Source organism: Hyperoodon ampullatus (genome assembly GCF_949752795.1).
Source record: "Hyperoodon ampullatus genome assembly, chromosome: 8".
Lineage (NCBI taxonomy): Eukaryota > Metazoa > Chordata > Mammalia > Artiodactyla > Ziphiidae > Hyperoodon > Hyperoodon ampullatus.
This window is the reverse complement of record NC_136921.1, coordinates 77,535,722-77,558,876: the sequence shown is the minus strand read 5'-3', so window position 1 is coordinate 77,558,876 and position 23,155 is coordinate 77,535,722. Positions and strand designations below refer to the sequence as shown.

The 23,155-nt window shown below is 35.7% G+C and overlaps 1 protein-coding gene across 10 annotated transcripts in view; it reads right to left on the bottom strand.

Annotated features, from left to right (window-relative positions):
- Positions 1 to 23,155, bottom strand: part of SLC4A10 (solute carrier family 4 member 10) — a gene marked incomplete at both ends in the record, with an annotated part of 305,510 nt that overhangs the window by 138,707 nt on the left and 143,648 nt on the right. For all 10 annotated transcript variants that reach the window (XM_079709598.1, XM_079709601.1, XM_079709599.1 and 7 more), the window contains one exon: positions 15,546 to 15,692. In XM_079709598.1, coding sequence (XP_079565724.1) covers positions 15,546 to 15,692 — 147 coding nt within the window. The remainder of the gene's footprint in view (positions 1 to 15,545; positions 15,693 to 23,155) is intronic.

The following is a 23,155-nucleotide window of genomic DNA, read 5'->3' as shown; positions in this document are numbered from 1 at the left end:
CACCTATGAGACAGAGAGAGAGAATATGCAAGATAGAGAGAATGTGGAATGTGGGGTCATCTTAGATGCTGTCCAAGAGGCTGCCATGGAGCAATTACAAGACTTTAGCAGGGGGAATCTATCACTATAGCCGAATATCTGGGGGATAAGGAAGAATAAGTAATAAGGCAGAAAAGAGTGCAGGTAAAAGAAAATGAGTCCATTTAAATTCTTGCTAAGCCTAGAGAGTATGACATCAGCTTGTAAGACTACCAGCTAAGTAAGAGCTTTCCTGCCCCATTCCACTTAGTTCTTTTCATTTCCTATGTTCCAGATCTGAATGGATCAGAAACTAGAGTTAGAAAGATGATGGAGCATCTGGAAGAAGGAGAAGTTCAAGGTAGGAGGGGAAAAAAGCAACTACGCTCTCTGTTCTCAACTGGAGCACACCTGGGCAAGAGAGGGAGGCAAAAGACCTTACAGTTAAAGCAAGTTCAAAGTTTTCACTATTACATGAGACTACATATTTTAGTTACTTATTAGAGGCCTTCAAGTTACCTACGAGTGACTAGAAAGGCTGGAGAACCCATCAGAGTTTTCATTCAGGAGCAGAATAACAATTAGATCCACTGAGTAGATACAAAGGGATGGTACAAGCCAGAATAGAGTTACTTTATAATTAAATCCCACAAGTAGTGTTCAGTCAATATAAAAGTTACAAGAATCCTAGAAATGATCATAGTTCTTTCATATTCATAAATGAGTCCTTCAAACTCAAAACTAACAACCTGATCAAAAAATGGGCCAAAGATTTTAACAGGCAACTCACCAAAGAAGATATACAGATGACAAATAAGTACATGAAAAGATGCTCCACATCATATATTACCAGGGAAATGCAGATTAAGACAATGAGATACCATTATGCACCTATTAGAATGCCCCAAATTCAGAACACTAACTACACCAAATGCTGGCAAGGATGTGAAACAACAGGAACTCTCTTTCACTGCTGTTGGGAATGCAAAAGGGTATAACTCCGTTGGAAGACAGCTTAGCAGTCTCTTACAAAACTAAACATACTTTTACTATATGGTAGAGCATTACACTCCTTGGTATTTACCAAAAGGAGTTGAAACTTATGCCCACCAAAAGACCCTGCACACAGATGTTTATAGCAGCTTTATTCATAGTTGCCAAAACTTGGAAGAAGCCAAGATGTCCTTCAGTAGGTGAATGGATAAATCTATTATGATTCACACAGACAATAAAATATTATTCAATGCTAAAAATAAATGAGATAATAAGCCATGAAAAGACATGGAGAAATCTTAAATGTATATTAGTAAGTGAAAGGAGCTGATTTAAAAGGGCTACATACTGTATGATTTCAACTATATGACATTCTGGAGAACTATGGAGAGAGTAAAAAGATCAGTGGTTGCTGGGGGTGGGAGTGGAATGAATAGGCTGAGAACAAAGGATTTTAAATACTCTGTATGATATTATAATGACAGATATGTCATTATACATTTGTCCAAACCCATAGAACATACAACACCAAGAGTGAGCCCTAAGGTAAAATATGGTTTTGTGCATGATTATGATGTGTCCATGTAAGGTCATCCTTGGTAAAAAAAATGTACCACTCTGAGTGATGTTAATAATGGGGGTGGCTATACCTGTGTGGAGCCAAGGAGTATATGGGAAACCTCTGTACTTTCCTGTCAATTTTCATGTAAACCTAAAACTCTTCTAAAAAATAAAGGTTTTTTTTTTAACATCTTTATTGGAGTATAATTCCTTTACAATGGTGTGTTAGTTTCTGCTGTATAACAAAGTGAATCAGCTATACGTATACATATATCCCCATATCCCATCCCTCTTGCATCTCCCTCCCACCCTCCCTATCCCACCCCTCTAGGTGGTCACAGAGCACCGAGCTGATCTCCCTGTGCTATGCGGCTGCTTCCCACTAGCTATCTATTTTACATTTGGTAGTGTATGTATGTCCATGCCACTCTCTCACTTTGTCCCAGCTTACCCTTCCCCCTCTCCGTGTCCTCAAGTCCATTCTCTAGTAGGTCTGTGTCTTTATTCCTGTCCTGCCCCTAGGTTCTTCAGAACCACTTTTTTTAGATTCCATATATATGTGTTAGCATACAGTATTTGTTTTTCTCCTTCTGACTTACTTCACTCTGTATGACAGACTCTAGGTCCATCCACCTCCCTACAAATAACTCAATTTCGTTTCTTTTTATGGCTGAGTGATATTCCATTGTATATATGTACCACATCTTCTTTATCCATTCATCTGATGATGGACACTTAGGTTGCTTCCATGGCCTGCTTATTGTAAACAGAGTTGCAATGAACATTGTGGTACATGACTCTTTTTGACTTATGGTTTCTCAGGGTATATGCCCAGTAGTGGGATTGCTGGGTTGTATGTTAGTTCTATTTTTACTTTTTTAAGGAACCTCCATACTGTTCTCCATATTGGCTGTATCAATTTGCATTCCTACCAACAGTGCAATAAGGTTCCCTTTTCTCCCCACCAGAATTTCTTGTTTGTAGATTTTTTGATGATGGCCACTCTGACCAGTGTGAGGTAATACCTCATTGTAGTTTCGGTTTGCATTTCTCTAATGAGTACTGTTGTTGAGCATCCTTTAATGTGTTTGTTGGCAATCTGTATATCTTCTTTGGAGAAAAGTCTATTTAGGTGTTCTGCCCATTTTTGGACTGGGTTGTTTGTTTTTTTGATATTGAGCTGCATGAACTGCTTGTATATTTTGGAGATTAATCCTTTGTCAGTTGCTTCATTTGCAAATATTTTCTCCCATTCTGAGGGTTGTCTTTTCGTCTTGTTTATGATTTCTTTTGCTGTGTAAAAGCTTTTAAGTTTCATTAGGTCCCATTTGTTTATTTTTGTTTGTATTTCCATTTCTCTAGGAGGTGGGTGGAAAAGGATCTTGCTGTGATTTATGTCATAGAGTGTTCTGCCTATGTTTTCCTCTATGAGGTTTATAGTGTCTGGCCTTAACATTTAGGTCTTTAATCCACTTTGAGTTTATTTTTGTGTATGGTGTTAGGGAGTGTTCTAATTTCATTCTTTTACATGTAGCTGTCCAATTTTCCCAGCACCACTTATTGAAGAGGCTATCTTTTCTCCATTGTATATTCTTGCCTCCTTTATCAAAGATAAGGTGACCGCATGTGCGTGGGTTTATCTCTGGGCCAAAATATAAAGTCTTAAAATACAGGGCATCTCAGTTTTTAAATTGTTTAATTGTTCCCACCAATGTGCCACACTATGTCTTATATATGATTACATATATTCAAGAAATTATAAGAAAGGAAAAAGAAACTACTTTTATATAGCATATTTGCTGCAGGCATTAGTAAAGCATTTCCTTTTTAGAATGTTAATATATGAGATATGGTTTATTGCCAAATATTTTAAGAAATTTGTCAAACTAAATTTTATAGCAAAATGAATAAGAATTGAGTCAATAGCCAAGTCTCCTGCTTAACAACCTCTTCAAAAGAATATGCCAGTTTCCTAGATGTAACATGAATGTTGATTTTGAAATGAGACTGATGGATTTCCATAAATATCAAATATACTTAAGGAAATCACAGTGCAGCATATACATTTATGATTTAATTTATCTGAAATAAGAAGCTAGTATTATATTCTTCCTAAAAGTATACTATCTGGGTGATAGTAATATATACTAAACCCAATCACATCAGAGTCAAATGAAATGCTTCTTGACAGCCTGTTACCTCTGTGGCTGGTTCTTCTGGACCAAAAAAAAAAAATTAAAAATTAAATAAAGTCAGTGCTTCAAACAGCTGTAAAAAAGAGCATAAGTTGTAATTTTAGAGTTACACTAAGAAATCAATTAAATTTTTCTATTAGACCTACCCAGTGTGACCAGACATAGCAGTTTTGTGTTTCATGACAGCCTATTCTAACTACTCACTCACTTGTCAGAAACCAAATCCCAGAGTAGCCATGCCTCAACATTGGTATTATGTTTCTCATGCTTTTGAAACAATTTCTCTCATCACTGTTTTCAATGACTTATTTCAGTTTACTCTGCATCAGTAATCTGGGTATCTATAACACTTACCTTGCATCCAACCCCCCAAACTCAAGTACTATGTGCAGGAAGCTTGCATTTAAGACTTAATAGTATTTCCCCTAATAAAGCATGAGGATCACTCATCACAACATAGTCATTAAATAAACATGAGGAAATAAGACCCTCATAGTTATGAATAAAGAGGATTTGAAAGTCTGAGGTAGGGCATCATAGGTTTAAAAGACTTCTCGAAGACACAATGATAACAGCATAGGAAATAATAATTTATTAACGTAGGATAATCTATTCATGGACAAGAGGTATTTTATTTGGGTTTTAAACAACATATGACTCCGTGTATCTGGCTTTTCACTCTTTAGAGTAGAAATGATTTTATAGCTATTAGGTTATGCTCACAAAAGTCTTTTTATGATCATCCCATCAACGTACTTTTAATGTCTTAAAGAAAGGCTCGGATTATGTTTCAATACAGCAAATATTCAAAATGTGTTATTCAATGACTTTTTAAATATCTATGCAACTTAAAATTGTATGACATAAATCATGTAAATTATAGTAATATCACAATCAGAAAGAATTTTTCTAAGCATAAATATTTCTCCTATGTTGATAGGTATTTTATTTATTTTTAAGATAGCCACTGAAAACATAGATCATTGTAATACAAACTGTAGCTAAGACTATGATAGATTAAGATAAGGTTCTGTTTATGTATTTAGTAAAATATATAATGGAAATAAATTACAGCATGGAGAAAGCTGCACTAGGGAATAAGGGTCTCAGCCTCTTAGTATCCTCTTCTGGAATTTGTAGATACATCAAAAGACACCATTAAAAGAGTGAAAAGATAAGCCACAAATGTGAGATAATTGAAACATGAAAAACCAACAAAAGACTTATGTCCATAATATATAAAGAACTTCTACAAATCAAAAAGAATAAATGATCCAATTAAAAAAAAAAAAACAAGCATAAGATCTGAATAGGCACTTCATAGAAGAGGCTATCCAAATGGCCAAAAAAGCACATGCAAAGTTACACAACCTCACTGGTAATCAAGAAATGCAAATTAAGATAATGACATACCATTATGCCCCTCATTAGATAGTTAATGTTAATAGAATGAAATTGTCAAGTGGTACTTAGAATGTAAAACAACATATGCTCTCACACTTTGCTGGTGAAAGTGTTAATACGTACCCTATTTTGGAAACTGTTTGGCATTATCTACTAAAGTTGAAATACACATATCCTGTGACTCAGCAACAAGTAATTTCATTCCTAGGTATGAGAAATGCATATGTGCACCAAGAGACATATACAAAAATGTTCACAGCACTGTTCTTCATAGTATCTCCAAAAATTAAATAACCTAAATTTTCATTAATAGTAGAATGCATGGTATATACAAACAAATGAGCACTGTACAATAACGAAAATGAATAAACCAAAGCTACAGCTAAAAACATTGGTGAATCCCACTAAACACACAATGTTGAACAACAGAGACACAAATACCTCCTGTATGACTTCGTTTATAAAAAGTTCAAAAACAGGCAAAACACCCAATGTAAGAAGACAGACTAGAGATCCTTTTGGGGAGAAGGGAGAGAGTAGCGACTGGGAGGGAGGACAAAGGGGCTTTCTGGAGTGCTAGCCAAGACAATATTTACACAGATGTTTCTTTGTCATAAATCATTGAGTTGTGCATTTATGTTTCTAAGTTTTAACATTCATAAATACCTGTGTTACACTTTACATAAAATAATTTTTTAAAAAACTCATTGATATTCTTATATATCAGCCAATTGGGAGTTAAATAGGAACAGGAAACTATTGCCATCAATAAACAGATTTGAAGTTATGTTTTCTGTATTTGCTTCATTTTTCCTAAAATGTGTGCACAATTTATCATCTAAGAATGGAAAAATACCAGGTCTAATTCAAGGGTTGTGCTAATTTATACAGTACCTTTGAGTACCATATTTTAAATAAGCATTTAGTAAAGTAGATGTCTTTAAGATTTATTTCTAGTGCTTATAGATTAATTATAATTTATATATTGTTGTCATCTCTCCTGTTACATTCTTTGTTGGGACGCTGAGGAGCAAAGTAACATTAAAGTGTTCTGAATTTCTCTCATTATCTTTTATATTTTCACTGACTTCAAGCTAATGCTTCCAACTTATTTTTAAACAACTCAACCATGTTCCTGGTTGAAAATATAATTTTAAATTATATAAGGTGAATGAAAGACAATATTAAAAATAACAAGATGCAAAGTTTTAGCAGTATTCTGTTGTCAGGGAATTGATTACAGTAGGAAGAAAAATTAATCATCACAATCTTATACAAACAATTTTGTTAAGTGCAGTAACAAAAGTAGATTGAACTTATTTGCAGTCATCAAAAGTTTTGTATAATCAAAGTAACACCACCACCATAACGACACAGTCAAAAAGCTGGGTCTGGGCTTCCCTGGTGGCGCAGTGGTTGAGAGTCCGCCTGCCGATGTGGGGGACGCGGGTTCGTGCCCCAGCCCGGGAGGGTCCCGCATGCGTGGAGCGGCTGGGCCCGTGAGCCATGGCCGCTGAGCCTGCGCGTCCGGAGCCTGTGCTCCGCAGCGGGAGAGGCCACAGCAGTGAGAGGCCCGCATACCGCAAAAAAAAAAAAAAAAAAAAAAAAAAAAAAAAAGCTGGGTCTGTCTTTGGACTCACCTAGAAATCACATTCCAACCATGGGATCTGGTGGACTAGACCCAGCCATTGCAGGCCTGTGACATGAGCATAATGTCTCTGGCTACAGTAAGGCCTGTTCAGTTTTCCCTGGATGCAGCACTGATACAACCAGGTTCCTAACAACACCGCCTTACGTGATTGGGTCATATAATAAAGTGGGATTCTGTGGATGTTTCTAATATATTGGAATGACAACATTTTTGAGTGCCAGTATTCAAACATTTACACTAAAATCTTTTTGTTAAATTGATCCTTGCTCCAGAAATATGGGTCCAAATTATTCCGTGCCTTCATAAACCCATACTCCAATTTACAATATAAAAGCCCCAGGATCCCAGCAGAGGAACCTGATGCTTCCTTACATTCTCCTCTATCTCATACCTCTTTGAAGTTGAATTCTTTATAATTTTAAAGCACCTGTAGGAATGTCTTCCAAAGATTTTCTTTGAAATCTTTCCAAGTAAAATAAGTATTTCTTAAGTAGTCAGAAATTTTCTTCGAAGGCTTCAGCATAGTAATCTCATATATTCACACTATGCTGAGTATCAAAGTCCAAATCAAGTGGGATGGTGTTCAAAACATGGTTTCAGTCTCAGCATGTAACTGAGTACTTGATTATCAAGGCACTTAAACTGTCTGTGGAATAGGAACATAGGCAGATTATTAGTCCTGAAGAAACTTTAAAAAGTGAAATGTAGGAGGTTCTATTGCTTAGCAACTACTAGGGTGCCACACCTTTGTCCCTGATAAAACAGATCTTAGGTCTAAATGGTAATAAAGATACTCAGATGGTTGGTGGAGGAAGGAATAGGTGGCATCCAAAAATAGTGGCTGACCCATCAGTGGCAGAATCTGGGCTACCTGGCTTATTGCCAAGTTTCCCAAATAAAGAGGCAGGACTTTCTTAAGATAGATCAATGGCTCTTGATCCTAGCTGGATATTAAATCACCTGGGATACTTTTTAAAAATACCATGACCTAGAGAAAGAGAAAGACAAATACCGTATGCTAACACATATATATGGAATTTAAGAAAAAAAAATATCATGAAGAACCTAGGGGTAAGACAGGAATAAAGACACAGACCTACTAGAGAATGGACTTGAGGATATGGGGAGGGGGAAGGGTAAGCTGGGACGAAGTGAGAGAGTGGCATGGACATACACACACTACCAAATGTAAAATAGATAGCTAGTGGGAAGCAGCCGCATAGCACAAGGAGATCAGCTCGGTGCTTTGTGACCACCTGGAGGGGTGGGATAGGGAGGGTGGGAGGGAGGGAGACGCAAGAGGGTAGAGATATGGGAACATATGTATATGTATAACTGATTCACTTTGTTATAAAGCAGAAAATAGCACACCATTGTAAAGCAATTATACTCCAATAAAGATGTAAAAAAACAAAAAAAAACATGACCTAGGAAAACACCCAAGATTAATTAAATAAAAGCCTTTGAGCATCAATATTTTTTAAAAGCTCCTCAGATGAGCCTAACATGCAACAAGATTTGACAAGCAATATTCTAGAGTTTGTCCAATTTTAATGTGCATATAAGTTACCAAAAGTTATTGCTAATACACAGATTCTGATTCAAGAGGTCTGGGATGGGGCCTGAGATTCTGCATTTCTAACAAGCTCAAATGTGATGCTAATATTGCTGGCTCATGGACCACACTTCTTTTCTTTTTAATATTTAACATTCTTTATTCGATAAGGACATTTTAAAATTCTCTTTTCTTCTACTTAATCCCTTGTTATTGAGTCCCAGCCTTTCAGCTGACTCTGACCTATTTTCTTTATAAAGAGCAGTAGTATAAATGTTTTTGACCATGAATGCCATTACATAGTTTGCACCCTCATTCATCACATCCTTACCACTCCCTTTTGTTTTAGTCCAGTCAGTTCTCCCACCTCTGCTACTTGAGTCCAACCATAACAGGTATTTGTGCTATTCCTGCTCCAGTGTCTTTCATTTTTTTAAGCATCTTTATTGGAGTATCATTGCTTTACAATGTTGTGTTAGCTTCTGCTTTATAACAAAGTGAATCAGCTATATGTATATATATATCCCCATATCCCCACACTCTTGCGTCTCCCTCCCACGCTCCCTATCCCACCCCTCTAGGTGGTCACAGAGCACCGAGCTGATCTCCCTGTGCTATACAGCTGCTTCCCACTAGCTATCTAGTTTACATTTGGTAGTGTATATATGTCAATGCTATTCTCTCACTTCATCCCAGCTTACCCTAACCCCTCCCCGTGCCCTCAAGTCCATTCTCTACTTCTGCATCTTTATTCCTGTCCTGCCCCTAGGTTCGTCAGAACCACTTTTTTTTTTTACAATCCATATATGTTAGCATACAGTATTTGTTTTTCTCTTTCACTTCCCTCTGTATAACAGATTCTAGGTCCATCCACCTCACTACAAATAACTCAATTTCGTTTCCTTTAATGACTTAGTAATATTCCATTGTATATATGTGCCACATCTTCTTTATCTATTCATCTGTAGATGGACACATAGGTTGCTTCCATGTCCTGGCTATTGTAAATAGAGCTGCAATGAACATTGTGGTACATGACTCTTTTTGAATTATGGTTTTCGCAGGGTATATGCCGAGTAGTGGGATTGCTGGGTCGTACGGTAGTTCTAATTTTAGTTTTTTAAGGAACCTCCACACTGCTCTCCATAGTGGCTGTATCAATTTACATTCCTACCAACAGTGCAAGAGGGTTCCCTTTTCTCCACACCCTCGCCAGCAATTTATTGTTTGTAGATTTTTTGATGAAGGCCATTCTGATTATAGTGTGTGGTGATACCTCATTGCAGTTTTGATTTGCATTTCTCTAATGATTAGTGATGTTGAGAATCCTTTCATGTGTTTGTTGGCAATCTGCATATCTTCTTTGGAGAAACGTCTATTTAGGTCTTCTGCTCATTTTTGGATTGGGTTGTTTGTTTTTTTGATATTGAGCTGCATGAGCTGCTTGTATATTTTGGAGATTAATCCTTTGTCAGCTGCTTCATTTGCAAATATTTTCTCCCATTCTGAGGGTTGTCTTTTCGTCTTGTTTATGGTTTCCTTTGCTGTACAAAAGCTTTTAAGTTTCACTAGGTCCCATTTGTCTATTTTCATTTTTATTTCCATTACTCTAGGAGGTGGATCAAAAAAGATCTTGCTGTGATTTAGTCAAAGAGCGTTCTTGCTACGTTTTCCTCTAAGAGTTTTATAGTGTCTGGCCTTACATTTAGGTCTTTAATCCATTTTGAGTTTATTTTTCTGTATGGTGTTAGGGAGTGTTCTAATTTCATTCTTTTACATGTAGCTGCCCAGTTTTCCCAGCACCACTTATGGAAGAGGCTGTCTTTTCTCCATTGTATATTCTTGCCCCCTTTATCAAAAGTAAGGTGACCATATGTGTGTGGGTTTATCTCTGGGCTTTCTACCCTGTTCCATTGATCTATATTTCTGTTTTGTGCCTACTGGCACAAAATCAACATACTGTCTTGATTACTGTAGCTTTATAGTATAGTCTGAAGTCAGGGAGCCTGATTCCTCCTGCTCTGTTTTTCTTTCTCAAGATTGCTTTGGCTATTCAGGGTCTTTTGTGTTTCCAAACAAATTGTGAAATTTTTGTTCTAGTTCTGTGAAAAATTCCATTGGTAGTTTGATAGGGATTGTATTGAATCTGTAGATTGCTTTGGGTAGTATCGTCATTTTCACAATGTTCATTCTTCTAATCCAAGAACATGGTATATCTATCCATCTGTTTGTATCACCTTTAATTTCTTTCATCAGTGTCTTATAGTTTTCTGCATACAGTTCTTTTTCCTCCTTAGGTAGGTTTATTCCTAGGTATTTTATTATTTTTGTTGTAGTGGTAAATGGGAAATGTTTCCTTAATTTCTCTTTCAGAGTTTTTGTCATTAGTGTATAAGAATGCAAGAGATTTCTGTGCATCAATTTTGTATCCTGCTACTTTACCAAATTCATTGATTAGCTCTAGTAGTTTTCTGGTAGCATCTTTAGGATTCTCTATGTATAGTATCTTGTCATCTGCAAACAGTGACAGCTTTACTTCTTCTTTTCTGATTTGGATTCCTTTTGTTTCTTTTTCTTCTCTGATTGCTGTGGCTAAAACTTCCAAAACTATGTTGAATAATCGTGGTGAGAGTGGGCAACCTTGTCTTTTTCCTGATCTTAGAGGAAATGGTTTCAGTTTTTCGCCATAGAGAACAATGTTGGCTGTGGGTTTGTCATATATGGCCTTTATTATATTGAGGTAGGTTCCCTCTATGCCTGGAGAGTTTTTACCATAAATGGGTGTTGAATTTTGTCAAAAGCTTTTTCTGCATCTATTGAGATTATCATATGGTTTTTATCCTTCAATTTGTTAATATGGTGTATCACACTGATTGATTTGCATATATTGAAGAATCCTTGCATTCCTGGGGTAAACCCTACTTGATCATGGTGTATGATCCTTTTAATGTGCTGTTGCATTCTGTTTGCTAGTATTTTGTTGAGGATTTTTGCATCTGTGTTCATCAGTGATATTGGCCTGTAATTTTCTTTTGTCTGGTTTTGGTATCAGGGTGACGGTAGCCTCATAAAATGAGTTTGGGAGTGTTCCTTCCTCTGCTATATTTTGGAAGAGTTTGCGAAGGATAGGTGTTAGCTCTTCTGTAAATTTTTGATAGAATTCGCCTGTGAAGCCATCTGGTCCTGGGTTTTTGTTTGTTGGAAGATTTTTAATCAATCACAGTTTCAATTTCAGTGCTAGTGATTGGTCTGTTTATATTTTCTATTTTCTCCTGTTTCAGACTCAGGACGTTGCACTTTTCTAAGAATTTGTCCGTTTCTTCCAGGTTGTCCATTTTATTGGTGTACAGTTGCTTATAGTAATCTCTCACGATCCTTTGTATTTCTGCAGTGTCAGTTGTTACTTCTCCTTTTTCTTTTCTAATTCTGTTGATTTGAGTCTTCTGCCTTTTTTTCTTGATGAGTCTGGCTAATGGTTTATCGATTTTGTTTATCTTCTCAAAGACCCAGCTTTTAGTTTTTATTGTTCTTTGCTATTGATTCCTTCATATCTTTTTCATTTATTTCTGATCTGATCTTTATGATTTCTTTCCTTCTGCTAACTTTAGGGTTTTTTGTTGTTCTTTCTCTAACTGCTTTAGATGTACAGTTAGGTTGTTTATTTGGGATGTTTCATGTTTCTTGTTTCTTGAGGTAGGATTGTATTGCTGTAAACTTCCCTCTTAAACTGCTTTTGCTGCATCCCATAGGTTTTGGGTCGTCGTGTTTTCATTGTCATTTGTTTCTAGGTTTTTTTGATTTCCTCTTTGATTTCTTCAGTGATCTCTTGGCTATTTAGCAGCATATTGTTTAGACTCTATGTGTTTGTATTTTTTACAGTTTTTTTTCCTGTAATAGATACCTAGTCTCATAGCATTGTGATGGTCCACACTTTTAATAGCAAAGTTTCTAGAACACTGGATCTCAACCTTGTTTTCACATTTGAATCACCTGGGGTATTTTTTAAAAATACCTATGCTTGGCTCCCACCCACAGAGATTTTGACTGGTATGGGATTTGGCCATTAAAATGTTTTTAAACCCCCCAGGTGCAGCCAAGGTTGAGAACCACAGTTCTAGAAAAATTGACATAATGTATCCAGCTATGGAAAAAAAGAATAACATGACAGAGGCAGGGGGAACAAGCTTATGTTTATTTACTAAATATTTCTAAGTTAATGTGAATGCCGCTTATTTTGTCAAATATTAGAAGTATTTAAGAAACTCAAAGTAACCATTAAAGTTTATTCCAACAGATATTCCATTCCCAGAGTCTAAGAGGGGGTCCCTCCTAACTATAAACAGATGAAGCTGGAGTAAGAGAAATCTACCCAGTTGTCTCTTTTTTATACTCCCAGACTCCGCGTCATGAAACAAAAAACCCTGAAAACGTGGGGGACACTTTCACACCTCCCCTTCTGCCCACTGACTCAGAGATGATCATCCTTCTATCATGCTGGTGCAGGATACCCAGGATACTTTTCTTTACACACTCCCATCAATCATTCTACTTCTGGAAGAAGTACATGGTATTTGGGGAAGTTTGATGCCCATAACTATACACAGCGATGGAGACAAAGAGCACACTAATGGCAGTGCCTCTCTAAGCCACCTTAGGATATAGCTGGACATACATAGTATGGATATATTTTGCCTTGGAAAACAGTGAATAAAAAGAAAAAAACTGGCAGCCTGTAAAAATACTATAAATCAAAGGAAAGTTAAAATAATCTTGATGGCCCAAAAGAAGATGATACCTCTGAAAATTATCTACTTCAGAATCAAAAGAAAATGTCCAGAAATAGTGGGGATCATCAATAGACTAAAAACAAAGACTCTATCAAGCAGGAAAAACAAATACTAATTAGGAAAGGACAGGAGGAAATGTAAAGAAAATCAGATGAGATAAGAAAGAAACTTAAAACTAAAGATGCAACAGCAAAATCAAAACCCCTAATAGAAGTAGTAAAATGCAGAACCGATACTACAGATAATGAAATGAATAATGAGAGACTAACTTTAAGCTACCAAAAAAAGGACAACAAGCAGATATCATCAACCCAACATGCAGATATAATTCACAAAGAAGAGACCAAAGTAAGTGGAACAGAATCAGATAAGACAGGAAAATATTCTCTCAGCAGAAAAATATCAGTGTATGCAGACTGGAAATGCTTTTTAACATACTTACCATTAGGCCTATCGTAGCAAGTTTTCTTAAATAAAGGGACACAAAAAATTGTCTATAAGCATTCAAGCTTAAAAGACATAACCTTAAAAAATGAAAAAACAGAGAGACTACAAATTTCTCTTCAATACTTAGCAAAACCAGATATTAAATAAAGCAATGTCTATAGAGTATTAAAAGTAAAATTGTTCCCTCGAACTTCATATGTTAACTTACCTTATATCTGAATACAACTGAATGGGGAAATGTGGGTTTGAGGCAGTTGGAAGGATAGATGATGAGAATAATCCAGTTGAGAAGAAGAAGTCAACTAGATTATAAATTGTGTACATTTCAAGGTGGGAGGGAATAGGAGATAAACATAATTGAAAAGCAAACTTCCTTATTGCATTATGAAGAAAAAACAGTTGCAGATGTAGGCATATGTTTATGTTTGTATGTTTAACAGGAGGGAAGTTGAGTGAATTCTTTCTGGTGACATATTTTCCTTTTGAAGTAGAAAGCATCTGCTAGGTGACTGTGAAAAGGGGGGTGTTGGAGAATGGTGAAGAAGATTGAAAAATACTTATTTCAAAAATTGAAACATTCAATAGAACTGGGAGGAGGTTTTGAAGGTCCACTTGAGTAATGAATTTATTTATTTACTTTTTGGGTTCTTTTTTTTTTCTTTCTTGGCCACAACGTGAGGCTTGAGGGATATTAGTTCCCTGACCAGTGATCGAACCCGGCCCCGGGAGTGAAAATGCCGAGTCTTAACCACTGGACCTCCAGGGAATTCCTACTTGAGTAATGAACTTAAATGGTTACAACCTGCCCTGTTGAATGACTATGTCCTGCAGAGCATGCCTACTTGGGAAGGCAGGGAGAAAGGAGGGACATGGAAGAACCTAACATAAACCTGGTTTTTAAAATGGGGGTGAAGGTATGAATAAAACTAAAACAGGGAAATTAAGGTATTTAGAATATTAGCAAAAGTACTACTAAAATTACAGGCTTTGAAATCAGAATAGGATCAGGAAATAAAGATAACATAGATAGAAAAAAAAGTAAAGAGGTCAAGTTGTTGAACAAGCAACTAAGGAGTTAAGCTGTGGTCAGAGAGCAAAATGAATAAGTAAACAAGGTGCAGTGAAGGAGGTCATAGGACGTGGGAAGGTCAGGAAACTGAAAGTCAGGTTCTTAATTATGTCATGTACATAGGCTCTCACGGCACTCAGGAATTGTTAACAACTTCCATATCACTATACTTTGATATTCTATATATAGTTGACCCTTGAACAATGTGGGGATAGGGGCACTGACCCTCCTCACAGTTGAAAATCCACGTATAATTTATAGTCCATTGTATCTGGTTCCACATCCATGGATTCAACCAACCACGGATAATGTAGTGCTGTAGTATTTACTATTGAAAAAATTCATGTATAAGTAGACCCTCCCAGCTCAAACCTGTGTTGTCCAAGGGTCAATTGTATACTTTTAAAGGAAGAATATTCAAAACAGTAGAAAGTTCACATCCTAAGAGTGAAATTTGGAGAGCATCAACAATAGTGTAACTGGGAACTTAATAAAGGCATTTCCCCTTGGATTTTGAAACTACTTAGAGCAATGACTATTATTTGTACAAATTATCAAGAGTTAATACAACTAAGTTCTACTACTTAAGTGTATTTCCTCCATCACAAAACTAAGCCAGTCCTCACCTTCACAAAGCAGATGCACAAGAGAAAAATAAAGATTAAACATTCTCTCTCCCACTTCTCCCCAATCTGCCCAAATCTTTTATAAAGTTATAAACAACTTTATGAGTGAGGTATCTGCCCAAATCTTTTACAAAGGTATAAACAACATTATGAGTGAGGTATTACTGCTGATTATGCATTGTACAAGCAAGTATAATATTACAATCATAAATTTAAGTAAAACAAAGAGACATTCTTACCAAAGGAAGGTGACTCCCTGCCATCCTCTAGTCCCGAATCTCTCTCTCTGTCTCTCTTTCTGTGTTTATGACCACGATGCCTGTGACGTCGATGGCTTTTTCTTCCTCCCAGGGGCACGTGAACTCCAATAAATAGTGTCCGATGACCTTCATCAGAAGTAAATACACAAATTAAACTCTAAATTATTCTAAGGCACAAAAGATGATTATTTACATGTTAATGGAAACCCAATCCAATTCAATTCAGGGAATAGTTTTTGAGTATTTATAATGTGATAAACTTGGGGCTTGGCACTGTACTTTGGTACACAGGTCTATCATAAACATCTACAATACTAATTATTTGGTTATACTATATTTTACAACCACCATTAATTTATTAGCTATCATAATAATCTCTCTGTGTCTATTCCCCATAGTTTATAATTATACTTTTTTCATTAACATTTTTTTTTGTTCTATTTTCTCCCTACACTCAACTAACTAGTTATCTCACCAGTTCCCTTCCCTTCATGGTTAACTCTGTGAAACAATCACTATCTCTAATAAAACAGATTTCACCAAGGTCCTAGTAATGCCAAATCCCGTGGGAGTTTTTTTCAGCTCTATTGTTTCTTTCTGTGGCACTTGATACCACTGACCATTCTTTTCTCTATGATTTAAATTTCTCTTGGTCCTCCTCCTCCTCCTTTTTTTTTTCTTCTCATATTTGTTTCTTTTTCTGGCTTTTCTTCTATTTATTCATTCAAGATTGGGATCCCTAGGACTTGACACCAGATCTTTTTCTTAGACTACAGACTTATATATCCATCCATCCACCTATTAGACATATTTACCTAAACATCCTTCCCACAGGCATGTCAAAGTCAACATGTCCATGGAACTCATCCTTTTCTTTGTCCCCCAAGTAACTATCATCTATCTCAGTAAATGCATCATCTATCCAGTCATCTCAAAGCACATCCAATTTGTCACTAGGTCCTCTTTTAAGTCTCTTGAATCCATGCTCTGTTCAATATCCCTAGTGCTGCTGTCTTAATTTGGACCCTCATGTCTCACCAGGACTATTAGAACATTCTCCCTAGCATTATCTTTTCTAATTCCGTTCTTGTCCCACTTAATCCATCCTAAATATTGATGGCTTTTTTTTCCAAAATGCAAATCTGCCTACATTACTTCCCTGCTTTAAACTCATTCATTGCTTTCTGTTGCCTATAGGATAAAGTTTTTTACTCTATAAAGCCAAACAATATCTGACATCTACCTATTTCTCCAGGCAGGCTTCTAAATCCACTCTGCCACACATACTATAAGCCAGTGTGTGCCCTTTCATTCCTGAATTGCCAGGTGTTCTCAAGTCTCTCTTTTACTTAATGCTGCTCTTATTCTTCCAACTGTATGAAATATCTTTGACTTTCCTGATTATCTGATGCATACCTAACTCACCTCCCAAGTCTCAGTTCAAGGATTATGCGATCTATGAAATTTTGCATACCTCCTCAGTCTAAATACAGATGACCATTTTCCTGCTTAGGATCCTCTAGTGCTTAATCATATACACCAAAGCACAATAACTCTTGATTGTAGTTGTTTGCTTACAAGTAGTCTTCTTATGAATCTTCCTTAGGGAAGGCCCATGTGTTAGTCATTTTGTATCTTTAGCACTTTGCACAGTGCCTGGCATACAGCAGATGCCTAACAAATGTTTACTGAAATGAACAACTTATTGAGTGGTACTGTGCTGGGTATCAGGGATACAGATATGAATCAGACATTATTTTATTCTTAAAAATCAGCAGGTTTCAGCCTTTCCAACTTATGTAAAAAGTGGCATTCACAGTGTGATATATTGCTCTGGGTGTCCTCTAGACATATGTATTAGAATCAGCGAGAAGATGTGAACCTTTCTCCCCAAACAGACATGCATTAATCTATATATTCGACAAAATTTCAAATTTCCAACATCATTATTTTAACAGAACTTGGAAAATCTAAAATATATACAGAAAAACTTGAAAGAAAAATAACCAGCATTATTTACAATTGCCAAGATATGGAAGCAACCTAAGTGTCCATAAACAGATGAATGGCTAAAGATGTGATACATACATACACATATATATATATATACATACATATTCACAAACATAATATTGAGAAAAAATATATAATTCCCTTTATAAAGATTTAAAAATAGAATAACTAAAATACGTTGTTCAAGGATGCATGCACAGCATGCATACTCAATACAAAAGTCAGAATATTTGTTATTTCTGGCACAAAGAAGAATAGGCGTTGTGACTGGGGAGAGGCACATGAGGAGCTTCTGGGGTGCTAAAAATGTTCTGTTTCATAATACAAGTTTTTGCTTTAAAAATGTTTATTAAACTTTGTACATAAGCTTTCTGCACTTTTCTGGTTGTATGCTTCATTTCATAATTTAAAAATTTTTTAAAGAAACCAAAGGAAAAGAGTTTTAAGATGGGTTCAGTTACCAGTTTATATGCTATAAAGGAGTCAGACAAGATTAATACTAAACATTTGCCATTACAGTTATAAATTAATGTTTATCTGTAACTTTTTGAGATTAGTTTCAGTGGATAGGGAAATGGATAAAAATTGAGGAAGTTTAGACAGTGACTATTTCCTAGAGCTAAACTTTAAAGATTGCAGAGGTTTCTAACAATTACTAATTAAGATAACCATTCCTGGACAGACAAAGGTAAGGAGCACCATGCACCAGGCTGGCAAGTCCAGAGGGTCTGCTTGGGAATAGTGAATATTGCCTTTGTTTGTGGAATGTGAATCTGATGGGCAATTGCCAGAAGTAACATCCTAAGAAGTTGCCAAGTCAAGGTTAAAATAAACAATCTGAAACTATATCCAAATATATTCAGATAGGAAGAGGATGCCAAGACAACACAGATGAACTCATGTCTTGAGAACATTAAATGCAACGAAGACTAGCCTGAAGGAATTTCCTGAGGCAGAAACTTGCAGAGCTGCTTAAAAATTAAAGACTCATTTGGGTAAATACTATGAGTATAATTGCTGGATTATATGGTAAGATTATGCTTACCTTTGTTAGAAACTATCAGACTATCTTCCAAAGTGGCTGTACCATTTTGCATTCTGGGAGCAAAGAATGAGAGTTCCTGTTGTACCACATCCTTGCCAACATTTGGTGATGTCAATGTTTTGGATTTTAGCCGTTCTAATAGATGTGTAATGGTATCTCATTGTTTTTATTTGCAATTTCCTAATGACACATGATGTTGAGCATCTTTTCATATGCTTATTTACCACCTGTATATCTTCTTTGCTGCGATGTCTGTTCAGATCTTTTCCTATTTTGTAATTGGATTATTTGTTTTCTTTTGTTGAATTTTAAGAGTTCTTTGCGTATTTTGGATAACAGCCCTTCATTAGGTATATTTTGCAAGAGTATTCTCCCAGTCTGTGGCTTATCTTTTCAATCCTATAACAGTGTCTTTCACAGAGCAGAAGTTTTAATTTTAAAGAAGTCCAATTTATCAATTTTTCTTTCATGGATTGTGCTGCATGATGCTGTATATAAAAAGTCATCATCAAACTCAAGGTCACCTAGATTTTCTCCTATGTTATCTTCTAGAAGTTGTATAATTTTGTTTTACATTTAGGTAAATGATTACTTTTCAGTTAATTTTTGTGAAAGGTTTAAGATCTGTGTCTAGATCCTAATCTAAATATTAATTTCCTCACTAGGCATTTGTCCCAGTGAGTTGAAAACTAATGCCCACACAAAAAATCTGCATACAAATGTTTGTAGCAGCTTTATTCATAATTGTCAAAAAATGGGAAATGACCAAGATGTCCTTTAATAGGTGAATGAATAAACAAACTGTGGTACATCCATACAATGGAGTATTAATCAACAACAATGAAAAAGACATGGAGGAACCTTAAATGCATATCGATAAGTGAAAGAAGTCAATAAAAAAGCTACATACTCTAAGATGTTAACCAGTATATGACATTCTGGAAAGGGTAGAACTATAGAGACAATTAAAAATATCAGAGATTCTAAGGGTTCAAGGAGTGGGGTTAGGGATGAATAGGTGGAGCACAGGGCATTTTAAGAGAAGTGACACTACGCTGTATGATACTGTAATGGTAGATATGAAATATTATACATTTGTCAAAACCCATAGAAATACAAAACAAAGAGTAAATCCAAATGTCAACTATGGAGTTTAGTAATAATAATCTATTAATATTGTTTCATCAATGGTAACAAATGTACTACACTAATGCAAAATGTTTATAATAGGGAAACTACGTGCAGGGGGGAAAAGGAGCATATGGGAACTCTGTACTTTCTGTGCAATCTCCCCAAACCTAAAACTGCTCTAAAAAGTAAAGTCTTTTAATTTTTTAAAAAACTGTGTTTTCATGGTCATATATTTTAGGAAAATTTGTAAATATAAGATACCTTCATGGTGGTGGGGGCACTTGTGTGTCTGTGAACATTTTTGGGAAACTAAGAGGAAACAGAGTTGGAGATATATTTAGGTTGGGTTTAAAGGAACATATTTATGTGATTCACAATCACTTCCATATATGAGTAAATTATTGTTAGCTATCCTGACTATCCTAAAGTAGAAATAGTTTCCAGTGGTCTAGTACCCACTGTGATAAAGTCACCTGACATTGTGACATAAATGTTCAGGGCTGAAGCGGTGTGACAATATGCAAAGGAATCACAATTTGCCTAGTATTGGAAATATGTGGACAGTGGAAAAGAAGCAAGGTTTCAATTGCATAGGGCCAGAGTTAGTCTTTGGAAAATTCTTCCAAATCTTTCAGGTAGTATATGCAAGAAGCTTGATAGAAGTTTTAAATTTTAAGACAACTCTGAAAATTTTCATGAAGTTGTAAATAAGTTGTAAAGGTGAAAAAAACTTTCTAGACTATCATTAATAAAAATAATTTAATTAATCATGATAAAGACAGAATTAATTTTTCATATTCTCAACAGAAAATAATATTTTAAAATCCTTGACATTAAAGGTCAATAATGTAGGGGGGAAATATTACAGAGGTATGTCAGAAAGTTATATTACAGAGGTATGTCAGGAAGTTATTTAAAATATTATGCTATTTCTCCAAATGTTATGATTTTGTGCTATTTATCAGTTTCCAAATAAGTATTTGTTTTGGTTTTTCTCATTATAAATAAATATTCACCTTTGTACATAATTTGAATTCAAATTTTGAATTCTTTCTCTTAGAGAACCCTCAAAATTGCATAAGCTTCAGGCCCCACAGAGCCTAAATCTGTCCCTAATATGACCTATGTGTGGGCAGCTCCCAGTTTTCTATCTCCAGCTCAAACCTCTTTCCCAAACTCCGAACTGGCATACCCATCTGCTTACCTGACACCTCCACTGCATGTCTAAAAGACATCTCAAAATCAACAAGTTCAGGACTAAACTCCTAATCTTCCCCAGCCCAACCCCCCCCCAATAAACTGCTCCCTCCCAATCTTGTCCATCTCAATTGATGATAAAACATTTTTCTAGTTGCTCAGAACAAAAACCTTGGAATCACTTTAGACTTCTCTTTTTCTCTTAAGCCTACAACCAATCCATCAGAAACTCTGTTGGAACAACTTTCAAAATATATCCAAAATTTGTCTGCTTATTATTTCACTTCACCTCTCTGGTCAGGGCCATATGACACCCAACCTGAATTACTGCATTAGCCTCCAGACAGTTCTTCTTGAGTCTACTTTAGTCCCTACAATCTGTCCTAAACACAGCAGCCAGTGTGGCCCTCTGAAAAGGCAAGTCAGATTATGTCATTCCTCAGCTAAACCTTCTAATGTTACCCTATTTCACTCAAAGAAAAGGCCAAGGTTTCCCTAATGCTCTATGAAGTCCTCTGCGATCTGCATGTCTCATTCCTGTCATCTCTTCCATCTCCTCTCCTGCTGGTCTCCCCATCACTCCACTGCACTCTAGCCATACTGGCTTCCTTGGCATTCCCACTGCCACTCAGGAACTTTCCATAATAAGTTTTTTTTTACTTATTATGCTTAGTGTTTAATTTCTAGCTTCTCCCAAAAGTTTTTAAATTTCAGAACAGCAGCGATTTTTAACTTGTTCACCTATGTATCCCAAGTATCTAGAACAGTACTTGATAGTTCTTGGTGCTTAATAAATTTTTATTGTGCATATAAATCTTCACACAGAGATGATACTTTAAGAAAAATACATAGACAATAGACGTAATGATGCATTATGCTACTAAATACACTAAGAGACTTAAGAATGGAAACAAAGCTAATGGCCACAAATTTCATAGCAACAATACTGAAATTGCCACAATTTAGGGCTATGAAACTACAGAGAAAATATTTTCATGTTTCTGTTCAGGTAGAGACTTATAAAGCAAAGAAAACTGGAACCTGGGTTAAAGGACAAGCTTTGGAAGTTAAAGGTTGACTGAATAGATAGAGACCTTCAAAGAGATACAGATACTTATCACCCAGATTATACATTTACATTTCAAAAGATAATAAAGCCCCAGAGCTACCGGTTTGTATTCCAAAGTGTTTAACTGGGGACCTTCCCCTTGTCTTCCCTGCTATTTGTTTACATAAGGGAGAAAAGATTTCCCTGCCTCTCAAGGTGGAAAGGAGACAGCTATATAGCAGTTCCTATATAAATTCCCAGATTCATAATTCTGGGGCTCCCTTCCTGTGCATATAACCTCCTAGTTCTCATCACATTACCCTGAAGGGGAAGAATGGGGCATGGAGAAGCAATGTGGTTATTGCTGTAAGAAATAATAACAGTTCTCCTTTGATCCAGAAACCTCATCCTTGCTTTTAGGACAAATTAAATAAATATATGTATTAAAATTTATCAATATGTTTAGGAGATTTTCTACAAAGATTATATGAGATAATATAACTGGTATAAAATATTGAACATGGCGCCTGTCACATGATAGACACTCGCGCTTGTGTTAGTTCCCTTCCCCTTCATGCTGCTCACCTTCACAGGCTTAAAGAAGAATGAAGGCAAAATAAAATTTCCTGTCCTATTTCATTGTCTTCCTGCTTTTCTATACATTGCCAACTTTTCTAAGCCCAACTATAATAACCCTGGCCTAAGGAATTAGAGAATCACCTTAGATCCTGTGGAAAACAGTATACAAATAACATTTCCAGGTTAAGGTTATCATAAAATTTACCTACAATATTATATCCAAAATTTAATAGACACCACTTAAGAACATAAAGAATTCAAGAAACAATGATAAACGTCATGGTTCTGAAATGAATTGACAACTATTAAACCTAATTGGAATTATTTTTCCAGATTATATAGGGAACAATTTTTATTTTATCGTAAATAAACACCAAAAATTTAGTTTAAAGAAGGAATCTTTTCAAATGAGCATTTCTTAAATTAGTCAAAGTGGTCAACAAGAATTAACTTTATATCATATTTTTAAAAACCCCAAATTAATAAAAATACAGATAATTTAGATATGAACATATTTTGAATAAGTGAGAATGGAACAATGTGCTGTTAAGAGAAAAGATTTTTTTGAAATAAGCA